The 19772-nt window shown below is 38.4% G+C and overlaps 1 protein-coding gene across 7 annotated transcripts in view; it reads right to left on the reverse strand.

The window, feature by feature from the left end:
- The window catches only part of ERICH1 (glutamate rich 1), a 95050-nt gene that overhangs the window by 28315 nt on the left and 46963 nt on the right, over positions 1-19772 (reverse strand). For 5 of the 7 annotated variants that reach the window (XR_007202085.1, XR_007202084.1, XR_007202087.1 and 2 more), the window contains exons 4-5: positions 4234-4611; positions 1359-1553 (exon numbers count right to left, since the gene is read on the reverse strand). Coding sequence is in view for 2 of the 7 variants with exons in the window: in XM_048296332.1 (XP_048152289.1) it covers positions 1359-1553; positions 4234-4611 (573 nt within the window). In the remaining 5 variants the exon portion in view is untranslated. The other 2 variants (XR_007202088.1, XM_048296333.1) reach the window with 2 other exon arrangements.

Below are 19772 nucleotides of genomic sequence, written 5' to 3' on the forward strand. Positions count from 1 at the left end.
TGTGATTATAATTAAGATCAGAGATTGTAGGCTTGAAATGCACAGAAGGATTTCATTCCATGTATATGTGGATACTTCACATCCATCAGAACCTTAAGGGTTGTCATACTGCACATCTACCCTTAAAAGAAGACATATGTACTTCTCTAAGAGTGTCCTTTTCAAAATGTATCGGCTCTGAACTCCATAGGCAGGAATTCTCTTTTTTCTCTGTCCAACGCATGGCATTCAAGAGGCTTCAGTCTTGATGAGGATCTTTAGCCACTATCATGCTGTAAATCATTTAATGAAGTTACAAGCAGATGTCTCTTCTTTGAATGCTGTTGCTAAGCCTCTGGTGGCTATGATCTTAATTACACTGTTACCACACTACTATCATCTCTGCTGTTACTCTTCAAAAGACTTAGAGTGCGGTCTGAAACGGTTGAGATTCTCTTTATGCCATAGCCAAGTGCTCTCAACTCTGATTAAATTCTTTGGGAGGCAAGAAAATGCAGCACATCTTGTAGATTTCTGTCTGGTGCTGCAACACAAGTTCTAATGACTAGTAGCAACGAGTGTTTAAATGAAGACTACATGGAAAATGAATCATTATACCTTATGTGGACTACATGTGGATCCCACGTTCACTTAAGAACTACTAACTTTACAAGAAGAGATTCTACTAAAATTATAGGGGTGATACTGAAGAACAGAAGGAGCCTGTGCCTCAGGCATGAAAAGATTTAGTAACACAGTAATTTTTCTTTTTATTAATGACTTCAGGATATTGTTTGTTATAAAGAGTAACTTTAAATTTTTACATTATCAACAGTATTTTTTAGAAACTTAAACCAGATGTTTAGATTTAAACAAAACCAAAACTGTACATCAAAATTTAGCTTGCAAAGTCTGTGTATTAAAGAAGCCACATGATGACCAGGAAGAAATAAAATAATGGGTTTTATTGATTCTTATGCATGTAAAATGAATCCTTAACTGGAGGAATAAAATCTCCAAGATAAACAAGTTAGTTGCTTCAATTTAAAAAGTCTACCAAGGGAATGTATTAAAAATATGCTTTAAATATGATTACATCTTAAAACATTTCAGATTTTAAAAATATTAGGTTAAACCTCTGAATCATCTTGTATTCTGTAGTTGCTGTAAAGTGAGAAAAGCTTCCATATTGATTGTAAACAAATGGAAAATAGGGATATCACTGTATTTTTGGGGGGAATTATGCTTTCATATCTTGTATAAGCATATATTTACTATTATATAATTATTTACAGCTTCCTAATTAAAAAACTAAAGCGATGTGAATTTTAATTCACACAAAAAATATCACTGTATGAACATGAGTGAATAGTACCTACCAGGAGACATCATAGATTGCTCTTGGAATTGTTTCAAAGCATCTTTCAATCTCTCAATATCCTGTAGCAATACAAGCGATTTCAGCCGATGCAGATGAGTCACATCTGAGGAAGAGATGGTGTGAGATTCAAGACGTTGTAAGAGCTCTTGGGCAGTTGCTGAATTTACAGCAGCATCTCTGCATTCTGATTTCTCTGGAAAAACAGTTAGAAAACTATGTTAAAAATATTCAGCGAGCTCAGAGAATTTTCCTAATTATACTTTCTTTTCTAGAACAGCACCTTCCTTTTTAGTACAACTGACAACCAAATATCAGGTACTAAAGAGCAGCTTGTTAAACATTTTTTGTTAAGTATTAAAACAATGGTAAGGTGAAAACTACAAAATTCAGTAAGTAAAAAAGACAATAGGATTCATAATGATAGGAATGCAAGAGGAATCAAATTTTCAAAGTTAGCAGAGGAAGAAGGTGTGATGAAGAAACTGTACTGTGGCCAAAGCACTGTTTTTACTTCCTACACACTATGTATTATAAATTGTACACGTTTTGGAGAAGGGAACAACTCTGTGGAACTACTGCAAAGCACTTCTGGAAGCAATTACCCTGGTATTGCACCTTTATGTTTTTATTTAAAAAGCAAGTATTACAGCATGCAAGACAGCAGAGAAGAACATATATTGTTATGGGTTGACCTTGGCTAGATACCAGGTGTCCACTAAGATGTTCTATCACTCCCCTTCCCAGTGGGACAGGGCAGAGAAAATGAGATGAAAAACAACTCATAGATTGAGATAAGGCAGTTTGCTAAAAGAACCCACCAAAACTAGCAGATGTTTGCACACACATAATTAAAGAGGAAAAAGGTTTATTCTCTATTTCCCACCAGCGAGTTATGTTCAGCCACTTCCCGGGAAGCAGGGCTTCAGCCCAGGTAGCGGCTGCTCTGGAAGGCAAACATTGTAAAATAATAAATGCCCCCAGTTCTTCCTCCCTCCCTTACTTTTATATCTGAGCTGATGTAATCTGATATGGAGTATCCCTTTGGCTAACTTGGGTCAGCTGGCCTGGTTGTGTCCTCTCCCAGGATCCTGCCCACTCCCAGCCCCTTGATGGAGGGGAATGTTGGAGAGACAGAGCTGATACGATGCCAGTGCTGCCCAGCAGTAGCCAAAACTCTGGTGTGTTATCAACACCTTTCCAAAGCACTGTGGGGGCTGCTGTGCGCAAATGAACTCCAGCTCAGCCATACCCAGTACAATTGCTTATACAGTACTAAACTATAAATTCATTCTTCCATTCCAGTAACAATGTGTTGTCTGTCCCTTTAACCAAACTCCCCTCTGGCTTTTACCAGCAAGACACCCGAGAAGTACAGAATTTTCCCGATTCAGATTTTTAATATATGTACTAGAAGTATAGTCCAATGTGACCATTTGAAAATGCTGCTAAAAGCAATGGCTTCCAATTTTATAAAAAAAAATAGGGAGTGTTAAAGCCATTCAACTAGAAAAGGCAAGCAGCATAATGTCAGATCTATATATAAACTGGGATTTGCCTAACAAGAAAGTTAGTCACACTGATTTACAGATGTCATATCTCATCTGCAGATGAACTTCCTTTCACCTAAGAATTCCTCTCTGTGGCTTCCAACGTCCTCACTGGCTCAACACTCCGATCTGCTGGTTTGAAACTAGGGCCAGTCAGTCTGTCAAAAACTGCCAAAACCTGAACCTGGCTTTCAGGAAAGCTGGAAGTTCAAGAACACACTTTCTTAAAACTCAACATGCAACACAGCTGTGGACAATTGATCAGGTTTCTGTTCTGGGTCATGTGTTAGCAGCAGAAGTTGAAGAATTTCAATCTTGCTCCGTCACTCTGGAATTCCACTACAGCAAATGCATGTAGTTTAGCTTGCATTTACTTAGCCATATGGTGAAGTAGTAAAATTCTTAATTTTGGTGAGGGAAATACCTTAGCCAGAAAGTAGGACAGATTTCAAATGCTAGTCTTAGTATGAAGACCTGATGCAGCAGAAAAATTTAACATTACGCAAAGAAAATTCCATGTCTAGATCTTGAAAAGAAAATTAACATGAAATCCCTGATGTCATCTTAACAAGGTTTTTACAGTAATTCTGTAACCAAAAGATGAATTTTATGGTACTAGAAGCCGACAGCTCTGACTTAAGATGGACTAATACAGGCAGGTAAGCTGTTTAATATTATCCATTCAGCTCCACAGTGACCAGTGAACATTCAATAGGCCATTAGGGATAAATCCATGCAATTCTTTCAGAAGTACTATGGAATGTGCATTGAGCATCAATTCCCATTCATCATGTTCACAAGCACTTTATGCCAGTATACTTTCCCAATGCCAATAGTATCTTCCCCGTTCCTTTACATGCTGTCTGTCTAGATTTCCTTATAGAATACAAATATATCTTGTCCTGGGAAGGAGAACATTCTGAGAAGTAGATTGGTTCAGAGATAGTAAGCATAAAAGTAGTTAAGGATAACAATTGGCCTCATTTGAAGTTTTCTGAAAGCAAGTAATCCTTCTGGGTGTTTCCTTGCAAAGGGAAGAATTTTAACCACTTGTCCCAAGGGCACTGGAATGTTTAAAAGAAGAGCAAGGAACACCATGTATATTTTTAAAGACTGACAACCACAAGCTTTTTCTATTGATGTGAATTCTTACATAGTCAGGTACACACCATAAAGTGGGACAAATACTAGGTACTCACATGTCTTACTGAGTTCAAGAGAGACACTTCAGTAGATTTGTCTCATTTTACAGGAGCAATAAATGCATAACCATTTTCCCCTGTGTGGTAATACTCATAAAAAGAAAGGAGAAAGAGTGGTACATACTGTCGGCAAAATAGATTTGTTGTGTTGCCTGCAGGAAGTCCAGAATGCTATCTGCCTTTTCATCTATGTCTTTTAAGCCTGCTGCTTCTTCTTTGTTGTTTTTGTCAGGCTGATACGTAAAATCCACACCAGTAGTTTTTGTTACTAAGCCAGCTGCTCTCTTTTTTTCTTTCTGTCGCTTCTTTTTCATTTTCCTCTTTTTATTTTTGCTTATTCTGGGACCGTCTGTTTGCTGCAGCTGTAAATTATCTTGAACAACAGTGTCTTGCATTCCCAAATCTGTTTGTTCTCCATGTAAATTACTAGAGATTTGTAAACTGCTCTTTTGTTTCCTCCTTCGAATGCGCTTTCTCTTGGTTTGCCCTTGATATTCCTCTTCTGTGGATTCAAAAGAGACATGAGAGCTGTAAATAAGAAGATCTGTAATAAACATTTTAGAACTGCATACAATGAAATATGACACCCTTTAAATTCTGGGCTACCTGAGTGGCTCTAACCTTACTTTTATGCTTACAATGTCTTTCAGTACTACAATGTCAAAGTCAACTTTTCTGAATGTATTAAAAAGACAAGCTTTTTTCCCTTCTGCTTCAATAAAGACTGTATCCTCCTTCATGCTACATACTTTACATCTCATTTACCTTCTTAAAGCAGGTAATATGGTTCTATAAAGAGTGAGGTCAAAAGAATCCCCAGAGCAAAAAACAGCATGGGCAGACTGTGTGACATGGCATGATAGAGTTCCCCAAAGAGTCCCACACCATCAGCTGGTAGACTTGACAAGGAACACAAGAAGAATGTACATAATTTACAACGAAAGATGATAGTGTTTATATTGATAATATCCATTCATGACAGTGCTGCGCTTTAAAAACACCAGGCGTCTCTTTCTGACTGATATATTTTCTCCTCCTTAAACATTCTCCTCCTCTGGGATATCTTACTCCTAGCTCAGTTTTGGACATCAACTTTATAGGAAAAGCATGCAAGGCAACAGTGACCTCGGTAAGTAATCTCCAATCTTTTAACAGCCTGCCTTGCTTCTGTTGTTCCCTTCCTACATTATAATTTCCTTACTACCTAATTCTTCAAAAGCCTCACATGTCACAGCAAATAAGTCCCTCTTGCTCCTCAAGACAGCTTTTGTGCTTCTTTACTCAGATCTTATCCCTGTACACAAAGCCCGGAGTTTTAAAGTAATCTCTGACCCTGAACTGATTGCTCCTCCCACACACTCACTTTCTGAGTGTTAACCCCTCTAGCACTAGCCAAGGAAGATTTGGCCAGAAGCCACCACCCATCTTCCCTCTGAGTGCACTGCTGCTGAAGTCCATATTCCTGTCTATAATAATTCCTCCCTAACTAGTAATTTCCTCATTCATGGTCTAACAAAATCCTCACACATTTAAACATCATGGATTGCAGAATGCCAGTTTTCTTCTATGTACTGGGTTTGTATGACAAGATTTTGGTCATGGAGGCTACAGGGGTGACTTCCGTGAAAAGTTGCCAGAAGCTTCCCTTATGTCTAACAGAGACAATGTCAGCCAGCTCCAAGATGGACCTGCTGCTGGCCAAGGCTGACTCATCAGTGATGGTAGTAACGCCTCTGGGATAACATAGTTAAGAAGGGGAAAAAAGTTATTGTGCAGAAGTAATTGCAGCCAGAGAAGAGCAGAGAGAGAACAGGTGAGACAAACAACTCTGCAGACACTAAGGTCAGTGCAGAAGGAGGTGCTCCACATGCCACAGCAGATTCCCCTGCAGCCTGTGGTGCAGATCATGGTGAAACAGCTGTGCCCCTGCAGCCCATGGAGGTCCATGGTGCAGCAAAGATCCACCTGTGGAGGACCCTCCACTTGAGCAAGTGCAAGCCTGATGGAGGCTGTGACCCCATAGGAAGCCCACTGGAGCAAGCTCCTGGCAGGATCTCTGGACACAGGAGTCCACACTGGAGCAGGTTTGCTGGCAGGACTTGTGACCCCACAGAGGACCCACACTGGAGGAATCTGTTCCTGAAGGACTGCACACTGTGGGAAAGGACTAACGCTGGAGCAGTTCACGAAGAGCCGCAGTCTGTGGGATGGACTCACAGTGGAGGACTGTCTCCCATGGGACAGACCCCATGCTGGAGAATGGGAAGGACCCCTTTCCCTGAGGAGGTGAAATGCTTGTAACCCTCACTCCCCATCCTCTTCTGCTCATGGGGAGGAGGTAGAGAACTGGGAATAAAGTTAAGCCTGGAAAGATGGGAGAGGTGTGGGGGGGGGGCAGCCGTGGCGCGCAGGAAGATGCTTTTAAGATTTGATTTTACTTTTCACTCTCCCGCTCTAATTTTGATTGTTAATAAATTCAATTAGTTTCCCCTAGCTGAGTCTGTTTTGCCCGTGACAGTAGTTGGTGAGTGATCTCTCCCTGCCCTTATCTGGTGAACCTTTAGTAATATTTTCTATCTCCTGTCCAGCTGAGGAGGACTGTAATAGAATGGCTTTGGTGAGTGCCTGGTGTTCAGCCAAAGTGAAAACACCACATCCTAATGTTTTGCTCTAGAAAGTTAAGACATTAATCCTTCCCTCAACCCCTACCTGCATGTTTCTAAATTCCTAACAGTGCCCTGAGCCTAGCACTCTTCTTTACCTGGATTTACACCATTCTCTTAGGGTCAAAGCAACCTTGCTTGGCTAAGGCTAGTGTAATACAAGAGAGACATCTGAAGCCTAATGCTTGTTTCAGAATGATACGCGTAATCTCCTGAACTGTCTCTGACATTCTCAGCTTGTTTGGCTTTCTCATCACTCCTCCCCCAACCAGTCTTTGTCGCTATTTTCTCCATGGTTGGAGGCCCTCTCTTTAATTTCTGTTTCTTTTTCTGTCTTGAACTCTGTCAGCTCTGAGCCACTTTCTCTTTAAATATCACTACAGACTTTTAGTTCTTTAGCTGTCAGATGACTCACTGCAAAGCAATTTTCCATACTTTCAATGAAGAATGCTGCATAAAAATAAATTTGCTGTATTGTAATTGAACACCACAGCATGTTAAAGACACGCCAAACGTCACCCTGGACCCACAGTGTGGAATGTTTCACACCCATGGTATTTGAGCTAAATATCTTTATATGTAATTTGGACATATGGGATGTGGGAAAAATAACGTCTGTGTCATCCTGAAGGAATAAAATATCAGAACTGAAGGCAGATACAAATGGTGAAAGATGCTATAAACAAAACATCAGTGTTTCATCTTGAGATCTAATTTGGATTTTCATGGGAGTATTTGTGTTATAATAGGTGAATTTCACCGCAAATATACATACATTGTTTAGCAAAATTTCTCAGCCCACTGTTAACCTGAACAGCACTGTTTGATAATAACACTACTTTAATCTATGCTCTCAGCAAAGCAGCCTAACTTGTTCTTTAAGCATCTGAGATCCCCAAATCTCAGCAAAACGACAGCATGTTGTGCAGCCAAACACCCCTCTTTCGTTTGAAATCACTTTAAAAAAACCAGGCAGAAGCCAGACGGGGCTTAAGATAACCAATATTTTGAGTCAAATCCAAAAGTTTCCTTATCCTAAGTACCTCAGGACAGCAGGAGGTCTGAAGAGACCACGGTGAAGCTGTCAAAAGGCAGAATGGATGTAGTCTTCCCATGTGTAGGTATTAAGATAAATGCCTGATTGAAAGGAAACCAGAACTATGCTGACTTTCCTCCAACACAGGAAAGAAACACAAGACTCTACCTAGTTCTCTTGAGGAGCTAGAGTGGCAGTCCTTTAGCAGTTTTGTCACTCTTTGCCCTGTATTCTGGTATCTGTGTAGTATCTACTGTTCCATGTGTGGGAGCTACCAGTGATTCAGTATCAGGAACAAATGAAATTAGATGCTTACGAATGCAAAGCAATGCACACAAAAGGGATTAATTTGAACAGCTCGCTGGTAGGGGTAAAGTGAGCTGTTATCAGCTCAAGAAAAACAAACCCCATACCTGTGCATCATCATGGAAAACTCAACGAAAACATTTGCTCAGTTGGTATCAGTGATCATAACAGCTAACACCTTGTTTGCATACATAAGAAAAGAGATGGAAAATAATACGAAAAATATTCCAAAGCTATTATATAAACCTATTGTACTGCTCAAGCTTGTAATGCTGTGTTGCTTAGTATAATTCCAGAATTGAAGGATTTTGGCAGGTAACAGGAAGACTCTCACAGAAGTTAGCAGAGAAAGAAACTCCAAAATATTTGTATGATTTTTGAAAGAGTAACAAAATAGACTTAATTTCTGCCTCCTCATGTGAAAGCAAGGTGACAGGCAATTTATCTGATCTGTTTCACAAGCTAATAGAAGAAAGTAAAACCTTTTTTCACTAATCGTATAGTTTGCTATGGAATTCCCACGTGTGTGGTATGCAGAGGAACCAAGAGAACTGCTTGTTCATACTGCCAGCAAGGCTACCTGATTACAAGAGACATACTGTAAAATATAAATGAAAGTTATACAAGAAACATACACCATAAAGTTTATGTCACAGCCCACACAATGACCTTAACAAATGACATGTTCAGTGGGATTTGCCTCCCACAGCTTTAGCTGCCTGAAAATACTTAGTGAATACTTAGACCTATGCTCCCTCTCATAAACCCAAAAGACACTTGTATCTTCAGAAAGCAGTTTATCTCATCCTAAACCAGCAGGGATTGAAATACAACCTGAAGGATTTAATCTCTTTCTCTCCCCTTCCATTAACCACAAATGAAATCGAGATGACGAGTCCTGACTAGATGCTTGCAACAACTGTGAAGAATCAGTTTCTTTTACAAAAATTATTGCTACACAGGAAGGTAGCAATCTTCACACAGACTCATTCTTCACATGAGTCTGCTCATCAGATGATTTTTACTAATTAACAAAATCCACTGTTTTATAAAAAAAACCCAAACAAGACCCAACTTTTGAATGATTCTCTACATTTCAAGCTAGTAGGGAGGCCTGATAAATTTCAACAGATACAAATTTAGCTCTAATATTTTTCTGACTGACAGAAAACGTTTGTTATGTCAAAGCTGTGTATTACAACAAATGCAGGGAATATACACTATACAAGCAATCTCAGTATGTTGAGTAAGTACTTAAGCAGCAATAGGAATAGCTTTTGAACTGCACTAACCCTAGCCACAACTATAGCTACAGCTTGCTCTAATTCCACAAGAGCTGATGATTCTTCTCCTGTTCCATAATGGTCTGTCACCTCTCTCCCTCCTATCTCTGCCCCACAAGTTGCTTAATTGATCACATAATCCAATTATCCAGAAGCAATTGACTCTAACCTGTTTAGTCTGCACTTGGTGCTCTTTCCGACTGAGCAAAGTGTCCTCCAGATGGAATGCCCATACACATTTTCCAGTCATAGTCATAATTTCATAGCCATTTCTTTCAGCCTTAGTAAGAACTCTTACCTCAAGAACTGTTCAGAGTTAATTTTTTTTTTTTTTTTTTGCATAGATTGCTTTTCGGATGCAGTTTACCACGCAGGTGCACAGTCACACTACCCTGACTGACAGTATGATATGGAAGTGGGAATGAGCAGCCTAAGAATGTAAGTCAGCACTAAAAGAAAAAGTCATTTTCTTACAGCCTAGCTTATCTTGTCTGAAAGATTTAAATGTTTTCTCCATTCAAACTGCATGTTTCTTTAACAGAACAGAGGTAGAAATATGTAAAAAAAAGACTTTCAATGAAGTAAGAGGACTCAGTTTATACATACAGCTTACTGAACTGTGATAACGAAAAGTCAGGGCTGCCAGTTTCTATCTTCAAGGAAAAAAAAATGAAAAAAAATATTACTGACATGAAGATTCCCAGTAAGCTAACTCTGAGTTCTATTACATTAGCAAAGTACTTTGTATTCATCATCAGAGCAGCTGGAGACACAAAGAGATTAAATACAAAGCTTAACAAAGGCTAAGAGCAACAGCTGACTTCCTCCTGTCCAGACTAACTACCAGCATGAACACACTGCTGGCAACTCCATGATGGAAAATACAAGCTTCCTCGAGTTTATCTTTACTATTTCAGTTCCTTCAGACAATGCCAGATGAAAGCATTGTGAGAAAGCATCCTATAAGACAATGAAAAATGGGAGGCTGATTAGTTAGGTGTCTGCAAGTCTAAGGGATACGAAGTTCCACAGCATGCAAAACGAAGCTTGGCTCTGAGAATAAGTTGAGATTTTTGAATGCTAGGGATTTTTAGAAATCAGGTCCTTGAATATTATTAGAACAAGCTTCTAGAACAGGGGACAAAAAAAAAAAAAAAAAAAAAAAAAAAAAAAAAAAAAAAAGGAGAAAAAAATATGTAAAGCAGACTGAGGAAAACAGAGTCAAAGAATATCCTCTCAGCTTTAGGAATCCATACAATGTGCTCATCGTGACTCAAGTATGGCAGCTGGCTCTCCTGCTCACAGTCGGCTGTCTGGATGTCGTTCATGGTAATTCTGTAATTCTGTTGGGTTTTGGCTTTTTGGCTTGGAGTTGTTTTTGGTTTTTTGGTTTTTTTTTCCAGATGAAACAGGACGCATGCCCCTCCTGATTTTTCAGCCAGTTTAAGCTCTTTTCTTCTCCTTGATACTGCATGAATATTCCATGGTGTACCATGCAGTCAATGCAGAGGAGTTTAATTTTGGTTTAGGATCTTGTAAGGGAAAAAACGAATGTTATTTTTAGTGCCAATTAAGATATCTGTAGCAGCAATTTGACCAAGAGTGAAAAGCTGTGGTTAGTGAATGCAACACAATGGAATGGTTCATTAGAGTAAAAGCAATATTGGAAAGATCTCACACACATGAAATGATGTTACTATTTTTTCACTCTTTTTGGGGGAAACTGCTTCAAATCATCATTTGAAATCAGAGAAAGAAAACCAATTTAAAAACTTTAAAACTTTTAGTAATGTGCAGCACTTGTAATGTTGTAGAAAACTGCAAAAGACTGGAAGCTGTTTAGGATAGGGACTGTCTTTTATTTTTTCATTCATACTATGTTTGTGTGCTGACAAATGAAGAATTCACATAAAACTGGCAAATGTTGCATAAGTGCTGCCTACCACAAAGGAGTATTACCTCCTGGATTTTAAGCAAATCCAATTAATGCTAATGATAATAATCGGATACCACTTTCTGCATAAGTCTTCAATTGTAAATGTTCGCCTGACTGTATATACAAATGAATTTCTCTTACTCATAAGTTAAGTAAAATTCCTGCCATAGGAGGAACTGTACTTGGTCACAACAAACAACTACCTACTACTATATCCTGTATCAAACAGCAGCCATACACTGCAGTCAAGAAAACATCAAGTTTGAACTTACACAGAGGTATAATGATGGCCGTTCTTTTCCACTTTTTACCCTAATAATTGCCATAATTTTATTTGCTTTTTGATTGCTGCTGAGTGCTAAAATGTTGTTTCACAGTTATTCATCATACTGTAAAATCCTGGTAACACTCAGTTCTGAGCTCACCATTTTGCAGGTGAATTTTGACTGGTTATTTTTTCGTAAGTACATCACTTGACAACTGTCTAAGATGTGTTTCATCTGTCATTTTTGACAAATCATTCAATCTGGTATTACAATGCACCAAACTCTTGCCTTTAGTGCAGTTAATATCCATGCAGCCATCAGGAAACCTTCTGATATCACTGTTCACTCTTCTTACCTGACCAGCTATTGAACACAAGTCTCCAGTTGTGACCTCTGTGTTCTGAGAACTGCTGCATTCTCTTCATCTACTTAACTACTCCGGGGCTTCATCTTTCATATTATGTCTGTGTGCCCTCTTTGGAGAGGGGCTTTATCAAAAACTTGTTGGAAATTCAAGGAAACCACATCAGCTGTAGCATCCTTATCTATGTATTTCCTGCACCTTCAAAGATTCCAAGATGTTTGTATACTTCCTCTTTGCAAACCTCCTGTTGATCTGTCCCAGTCAGATCACAGGTTATGAAGCATCCACAAATGTTATTTTGCATCATAATTTGTGCTGAACTGTCTAAAACAAACAACAGGATTACAGCCCTGCAGTTCCTTGCACAATTTAAGAACTGTTTTAAAAAACTGGTTTCACAGTATCTAACCTCAAAGGCTCTGACAACAAGGCAATTTGAAAATCGAGTATCTATGCATCATTGTCAGTAATACGGGCAATTTTTTTTTCTTAAATTCTTTTAGAAAGTTTATGTGAATAGAATCCGGTACTTGGAACTCTATTTTAAGAATTTATTTTGTTGCATGACCATTAAATCACTTCAATTTCACATATCCTTTCAGAAAAGCCAGGAGGAAGTGCTACATCATGGGATTCTCCATAGTATTTTTTCCACAGCTAACATCAATGCAAAGGATTTATTTAACTTCTCTGAAACAGGCCTCTCTAAATACTCATTCTACACCATGATTATTGGCTCGAAAGAGTGGCAGACACATTGCTCCTGGTGCATCAGAAGCAAGACTATTGCCAGTTTTAATTCTATATAACATTTGCTCAAACACTCCTTCGCTTGTCTTACCACGTTCTTACATTTATATATGTTTAATACATCATTTGGGTGTGAATTCAGTTTTTTAAAAGACACCTACTTCTTTCTAACAACTTCCTTTACTCTGTTGTCTGGCTCTGCTGTCTTTCTCTTGCTTTTTCTCAAGCCTTTCATGACAGGTGGTGGGCGCTGGCCTTGAATATCACATATGGTGTCCTTAAGTAGCTTCCATACCACCTGGTACAACTTCCTTCTCTTAGCTGACCTTTTTTAGTTTCTTTTTAGTAAGTAGCTTTATTTTTGTGTAGTGTTCCTTCTTGAACCGTTGTGGATTGTTGTTTGTTTCCTGTTGTTGTTTCAGCACGTTGAACCCAATGGTGGCTGTTGTGATGTGCCTCTTGTGAACCAAACTCTATGTAGGATAAAGTGAAGGGTCTCGTTTCCTCTCACAGCTCCACTAACCATTGTCTTGGTTATTGACTGTGTCTAAAATCTGAAACTTTTCACAACATCCTGATGAGACACTAATGGAGAAACTGAAGATCCCATTACTGCTCTCTCTGCTTCTCTGATCTTTCAGCAGTGATTATTCCCAATCCCAGCTGGATACATGACGAAACAGACTCTAAGCTTGCTTTGCTTTTTGATATGTACACTCAGTCCAAGCACACAGTGATTTAAGGCATCCAGGAGATATTTGAAACTATTTTAATGTAGAAATTAATTTTAGCAGTAATGTTTTGGGCCTCCTGTCACTATATACAGAAAGCTATACTTCATGAAGCCCCCAATCTTTCTAAAATAGCAACATTTCTGATACAAATTCTGTACCATTCAATGACTTAATTTTTAAACGAAAGCAAATATTTTGACCTTTTAGTGATCTTTTATTGTTTTAACTTTCAAACTCACTGTCTTCATTCATTTTGGGGTGATGTGCAAAGAATCAGACTCAGTCACCATTGTTTACAGGCATCATACAGCACTTCCTAAATGGGCTCAGTTGTGGTCCCCAAAACCACTGAGAATTATGTTTACTCAGTGAGGAAAATAAAGTAAAATCACAAAGTCTAGCATATTCACATACAAGAAAAAAGAGATTCAATGACAACCAGTAACTATTCTGAAGGTTACTAAATCAGAAATGGTCAATTATCTTAATTAGCCACAAAGACTAATTGCTACTAAATAGAGAAATCTTCTTAGTCTTTGGCTAAATAAGATTACATCTCTGTATTGGAACAGATAGCACCACTGTGAATGGGAGGGGAAGACTTGTAGCATTTATATTAAAAGACTGGAAACATTTTAAACATCTGATATCACATTTCCACTTTAAAAATTTGTTCTTTCTTTTAATTTTCAGGATACAAACAAACATTCAGAGTTTTCTTCAAAGCTTTTTTTCTCAGAGATGGTTTTCAACCAACAGTTAAAGAATTCAAAGCTCTCCCTTTGCTCAGAATAACACCAGAAATGATAAGAAACGTTGCAATCTTAAAATTCTGTGCAGCATTTAAAATGTTCTTTCCAAATATACCAGCTAAAATAGCACAAAATGTTTAGACGTTATTAAGAGTATAGGAACACAGACTGGAAAATGGGAAATACTGGAAAAACAGGTTATCTACTGGAGAACAGATATTTAGTTTTCCCCTGTGATAAAACAGCACCTAAGAGTAGATCTAAAGTACAATCTTTAGCACAGAAGAGCTACATAAAAGTACAGACACCGAGACAGCTAAATGAAGATATTCGGCAACAACCCCCCAACCCCAACTTATGGCATTTATCACCTCAATATTTCAGTTTACACCTCAATTCTACTTTTTGCAATATTCTCCAATATTTCTTAATTTTTTACAAAGCATCTAATAAACAATTATTTAACCTCATATAGGAAAGAGATGCCACAACTGCAATTTATTACATGGTTCTTCCAGTAAACCCTATTTCAAAACACTCCAGAAAAGTAAAGTCTGAAAGAATGCAGAACTTCCACATTTTATTTTAACCTATTTCCTTCATCCATTTATCTTTGGATCTGAAACTAGATTTGAATTATATTTACTTACACAGTTTCCAAGCAGCTTTTTAAAAACAAGGATGTTTTAGGACATGGATTAAGCTTACTTGTATTAATCACATTCTAAATGTGTATTGAATCAGTAAGTAATTTCTTAATGACCAAGCGCTCTGTGTTGAACTAATCATACATATGAACATGCAGGCAGGTATGCTGGAAAAATGAGCAACATCGCAGAGAAGATCCAGAACAACTGTAATTTGGTAATTTGTCAGTTTGTAATAGATGTGACCCTGGTGCCACAGTCTACCCTGGCCTGCAGGTTTGTTCTTGACTGCATGTTGTGCTGCAGCAGGCCCTGCCCTACCCAGAGCTGTGCGGTCACACTGCTCATACTTTTTTTCCACAGTGAACATTACAAACCAGCTTTTTAATAGGAAAGCTAGGTTTTATTAGAACAGACACTAGAACACCTGATTTCTTTTTTGAGGGTGGGGAAAACTCAAAATGAAGAAAACTGAAACAAAACTATACGTACATAACTTTATCTCCACCTTGCCCACTGCATCCTCGTAAATCAATCCTCTTTTTTTAGCCTTGTTCTCAGTTCAGCACGCCGGATATTTCCAGAGTTGCAGAACAGTCTGCCCAGTGCACTCTGGGTCTCTAGGGAATGTCCCTCTGAAGCCTGGGTTCCCATTGTTCTCAGCAAACTTCTGGTCTCTGCTGCACAGAGGGTTTATTCCTTGGCCATCATTCCTCTACAGCCTGTGTGTCCCTCACGTTCTATAAAGTTATTCCCTCTCAGTGTGTGTCTCCTCATCTCCTAAGGGCTCCATCCTGGCTTCTGTACTAAGCAGCTACAGATCTTCAAAGAATGAAATATGATATATGACATAAATGTGTGATTATTCATAAAAATAAATTAAAAAAAAAAAAAAGCAACCACAAAACCCAGCTGACAGCACCTGTTACAAAAATAAGTGTTTGGAAAGTGACTGAAATAATTTTGTCACATGTAATCAACATGAGATCATGTAGTATGCACACTCTACTTTCCCAGGTGTTGAATCCATCGTACATCATCTTTACACTATCAGATCACCTATTTCTGGGCACAGTAAAATGTTACTAGGACAACACGGATCACAATCTATCACTTCCAGGATTTCTTGTGCTGCTTCCCAAAAGTAAAGCATTTAAAATGGCAACAGGAGCGTAACAACTGGTCTATTCAGCTTAGTAAAGTGTCAAGTTGTTTTTAGTTCCCATTTAAGTTGTTGAAAAGTAAGAGTTGCTCTGCATCTCACTGAAGAATAGTATCATCCCTTGAAAATAAGAGAGACATTGTTGCTCTTCTTCAGTTATATGACATGATCTGTGAAAAAACCCTGCTATGAAAAAGGGAAATGTGTTTATCTGTCTACACTTGACTTTGTATTTCATACAAATATTAAAATCTGTCATCTGCTTGCAGAATGTAGTTTCTTCCATCACACACTGTACCCTCAATCCAGATTAGTGTGATGCTAATGCTTTTCATCTTTACTTGGTGCACTGCCTAACACCTCTACAAAATTGGTTTAATTCTTCTTTTCAACATAACAGAACCTTAGGCATCAATAGCTGTCAATCACAGACTACCCATAATATGCTATGGATATGCAGACTTTTTCATCTTTTATGCACTTAGATGTTCATTACTAAATGAATCTCTCACTTGCTTTCATGAGCTGGCTGATGTATACTACTATTAATCCAGTTGAGATGCAAGTAAATTTCCTTGTTGGTGTAAAACGCCATTCCTTTGGGGAAGGAATAAAGAGAGCTGATCCTGCCACAAGCATCTAACTTTAACCATAAATGTTAACTTTTAGGCAGGATGTTCTTCCCGAATGAAATACCGAGCAGCAGGTAAGAAGTATGTAAGAAGAGGAATAAATCCAGGTCTAGGAAGTCCCTAGATCTAGGGACTTCATCTAGGCTAAATGATATCACAGAATCCCCTGAGTTGGAAGGGACCCACAAGGATCATCAAGTACAACTCTTAAGTGACTGTCATATTTCACTTTTCCCCAAAGCAACTACTACACCACAGAAAATTTTCTGACACTAGGGGAATATATTCAGAGCCTGATGATATTCATTATGCGTAATTTTATTTAAACAAGAAAATGAAAAAAAAAGTTTCTTCATTTTACTCATATAGAACAAATAAGAGACTTCTTGTAGGTTCCAGGCACAAGCTCGTCCCCAATATTATAAGTCAGCTACATGAAGTAAAGATGCTGGATTTAGATGCAAGGAACATAGGCTCAAGAATAATTTTTCAATTTGCTTAAGCAGTAACAGTTTCCTTAATTTTAATTAATTAACAAACACAAGGCTGGTGGAAAAAAAAAATCATTGCAAAAGCAAATGTTCTGCTGGAGTCACAGACTATAGCTTCATTTGGCCTTTTTCACCTTGAGAATGCACAAATTTTTACAGCTGACTAGATAGTGCAGGCTAGTTAAGCAGGTAACATAAAGAGATCTGTGTGCTTCTATAAGAAATATATATTACACGATTGCTGCTGTTCCTATCTGTACAAACTATCCAACTGCTTTTACACTATACTATTATTACTCTCATGGCTGTATCACACGCTATACATAAAGCACATGAAAAGTTATTGCATATGTATCAACCTGAGTATCCTCTGTGCAGTACAGGTCACCAAAACTGCCTCCTTGAAAAGTAACGTTTATGTTTTATAAAGACTCCTGTATGGCTGTTCACTATACGAAAAAGCGCTTTTTTAAAATCAAAACCAAACCAAACCACCAAAACCAATGCACTATGTTCTATACAAGTCCTAAAAATCAAGGGGTTTATGCACCGCTCAGCTCTGTTTTGATTTTTTCCAAAGGATATGCAAAATAAATGATGAGAACGTGGGACGTTTTCTTATACACCAGTGAAGAGCAAAAAGAAAGCAAGACAGATCTGATCAAAATCTACTTATTTAAACCAAAAATAAAGTCCAAGAAGTCTGTAGTAAGGTTACGAGCTACCTGCACATCTTATTCGCAAATTCAAGATTCTTAAGGCTTCACTGGAATGCTGCGTGTGAAATCACAAGCAATGGTTGTTCAGTTCTGCCCCTGATTCCTTCATAAAAGTCATCTGTTGCCAAGTTGCCATTCACTGACCTCTGTGAAAGCAGGACTGGGAATGGGGGCCCTCTGGATGGACACAGCGGATGCCTGGCTCTGTGGTGTTGGCTACTTCTCTGGCTGGGCAGCATTAAGGGAAACTGTAGCTGATATTTTATTACTCATTCCTCCCACAAGGAGATACATGCTAATCAGGATTTTACATAAGATTCATTTCTGCCATTATCTTACACTGTAGCAGGTAGAGAGAACTTCCACTGTACTAACAAGTATGGTGACACAAAAAGTTGGCAGAAGATCACCAGAGAATAGGCTGCAAACAGCTCAAAATAATTCAGCACTTTCCATTTACTTGGCTTTTAACACAAGCATTTCACTGCAAGCAAGTTTAAGTGTACAAAATTACCGCCATTAAAAGAAAAGGTATAAAAAAAAGGGAAGCATAAAAACCTTGTAAATACATTTGAACTAACAGATATATAATACACAATGGAAGTTTATATAGCTTGTAATGTAACTACTAGAGGCACTTCAATTTAATAGAATTTATATATTACTATAATAATGTATTTAATAGAACAAAAATGCCAGAGTTAGAGTGAAAAGGAAAAGCATTGTAGGCCACTATAGAACACATTCAAATAATACAATCATTGTACTTTTACTTAGATATTTTTCTGCATATGTACAAGTTCTTTTTGCCAGAAGAACATGCAACACTATCTCTAAAGCTTTTGCTGAAGTTCTCTGTAAAAGTACATATGGTTTTATACTAAACAAAGTGTGAAGATTATTTTCAAATGCTAACATGTCTAATTATTAGTGAATGTTGTATACCATTATGATTTCTAGATATATGTCAAACAGAATACTGCAACAGATTTTTTCCTTGAGATTACTGAATTATGCATCTAAATTACATGTAATCAAAACTATTTTACAATTTGAAATTAGAAACATACACACATAAATAACATGAAATAAGGAAACACTGGATATTGTATTTGATAATCTTTCATTTTTCCTTGATATATTCTCCTTGCCCTTCAGAGGAAAAAAAAGAATCTCCATCCAAAGCTGTATATTTAGCATTGAAGGCTCCACCCATCAATAACATATTCAAGATTATGGTACCAACATTTAGTTGAGCAGCATTTCAGAACTGCCTATGAGTACTTATTTTACCATGTACCTGTATGCCCAAAACCAATCATGGGCAATGGTAGTAAAAGAATCACTGAAGAGCAGAGAAAAATAACAAAGGGGGTATCAGAAAACATGGAGGGGGAGAAACTCCCAAAATTAAACCCCAAAAGCCTGAGAAACAGTAATGGAGTGTATTGGGTTTGCATGGCCAGGTTTTGGTAGCAGGGGCGCTACAGGGGTGGATTCTGTGAGCTGCTACCAGAAGCTTCCTCCATGTCCAGCAGAGCCAATGCCAGACAGCTCCAGGATGGATGTGCCCCTGGCCAAGGCTGGGCCAATTAGAAATGATGGTAACACCTCTGGGATAACACATTTAAGAAGAATTGAAAAAAGTTATTGCACAGCTGTAATTGCAGCCAGAGAAGAGCGGGTTGAGAACATGTGAGAGGAACAGCTCTGCAGATGCCAGGGTCAGTGCAGAAGGAGGGCAGGAGGTGCTCCAGGCACCAGAGCTGAGATTCCCCTGCAGCCCGTGGTGCAGCCCATGGTGAGAAAGCTGTGTCCCTGCAGCCCATGGAGGATCACAGGGATGCAGAGATCCACCTGCAGCCCATGAACGAGACCCATACTGGAGCAGGTGGATGCCTGAGAGGAGGTTGTGAACCCGT

The sequence above is a fragment of the Corvus hawaiiensis genome, chromosome 3, assembly GCF_020740725.1.
Source record: "Corvus hawaiiensis isolate bCorHaw1 chromosome 3, bCorHaw1.pri.cur, whole genome shotgun sequence".
NCBI lineage: Eukaryota > Metazoa > Chordata > Aves > Passeriformes > Corvidae > Corvus > Corvus hawaiiensis.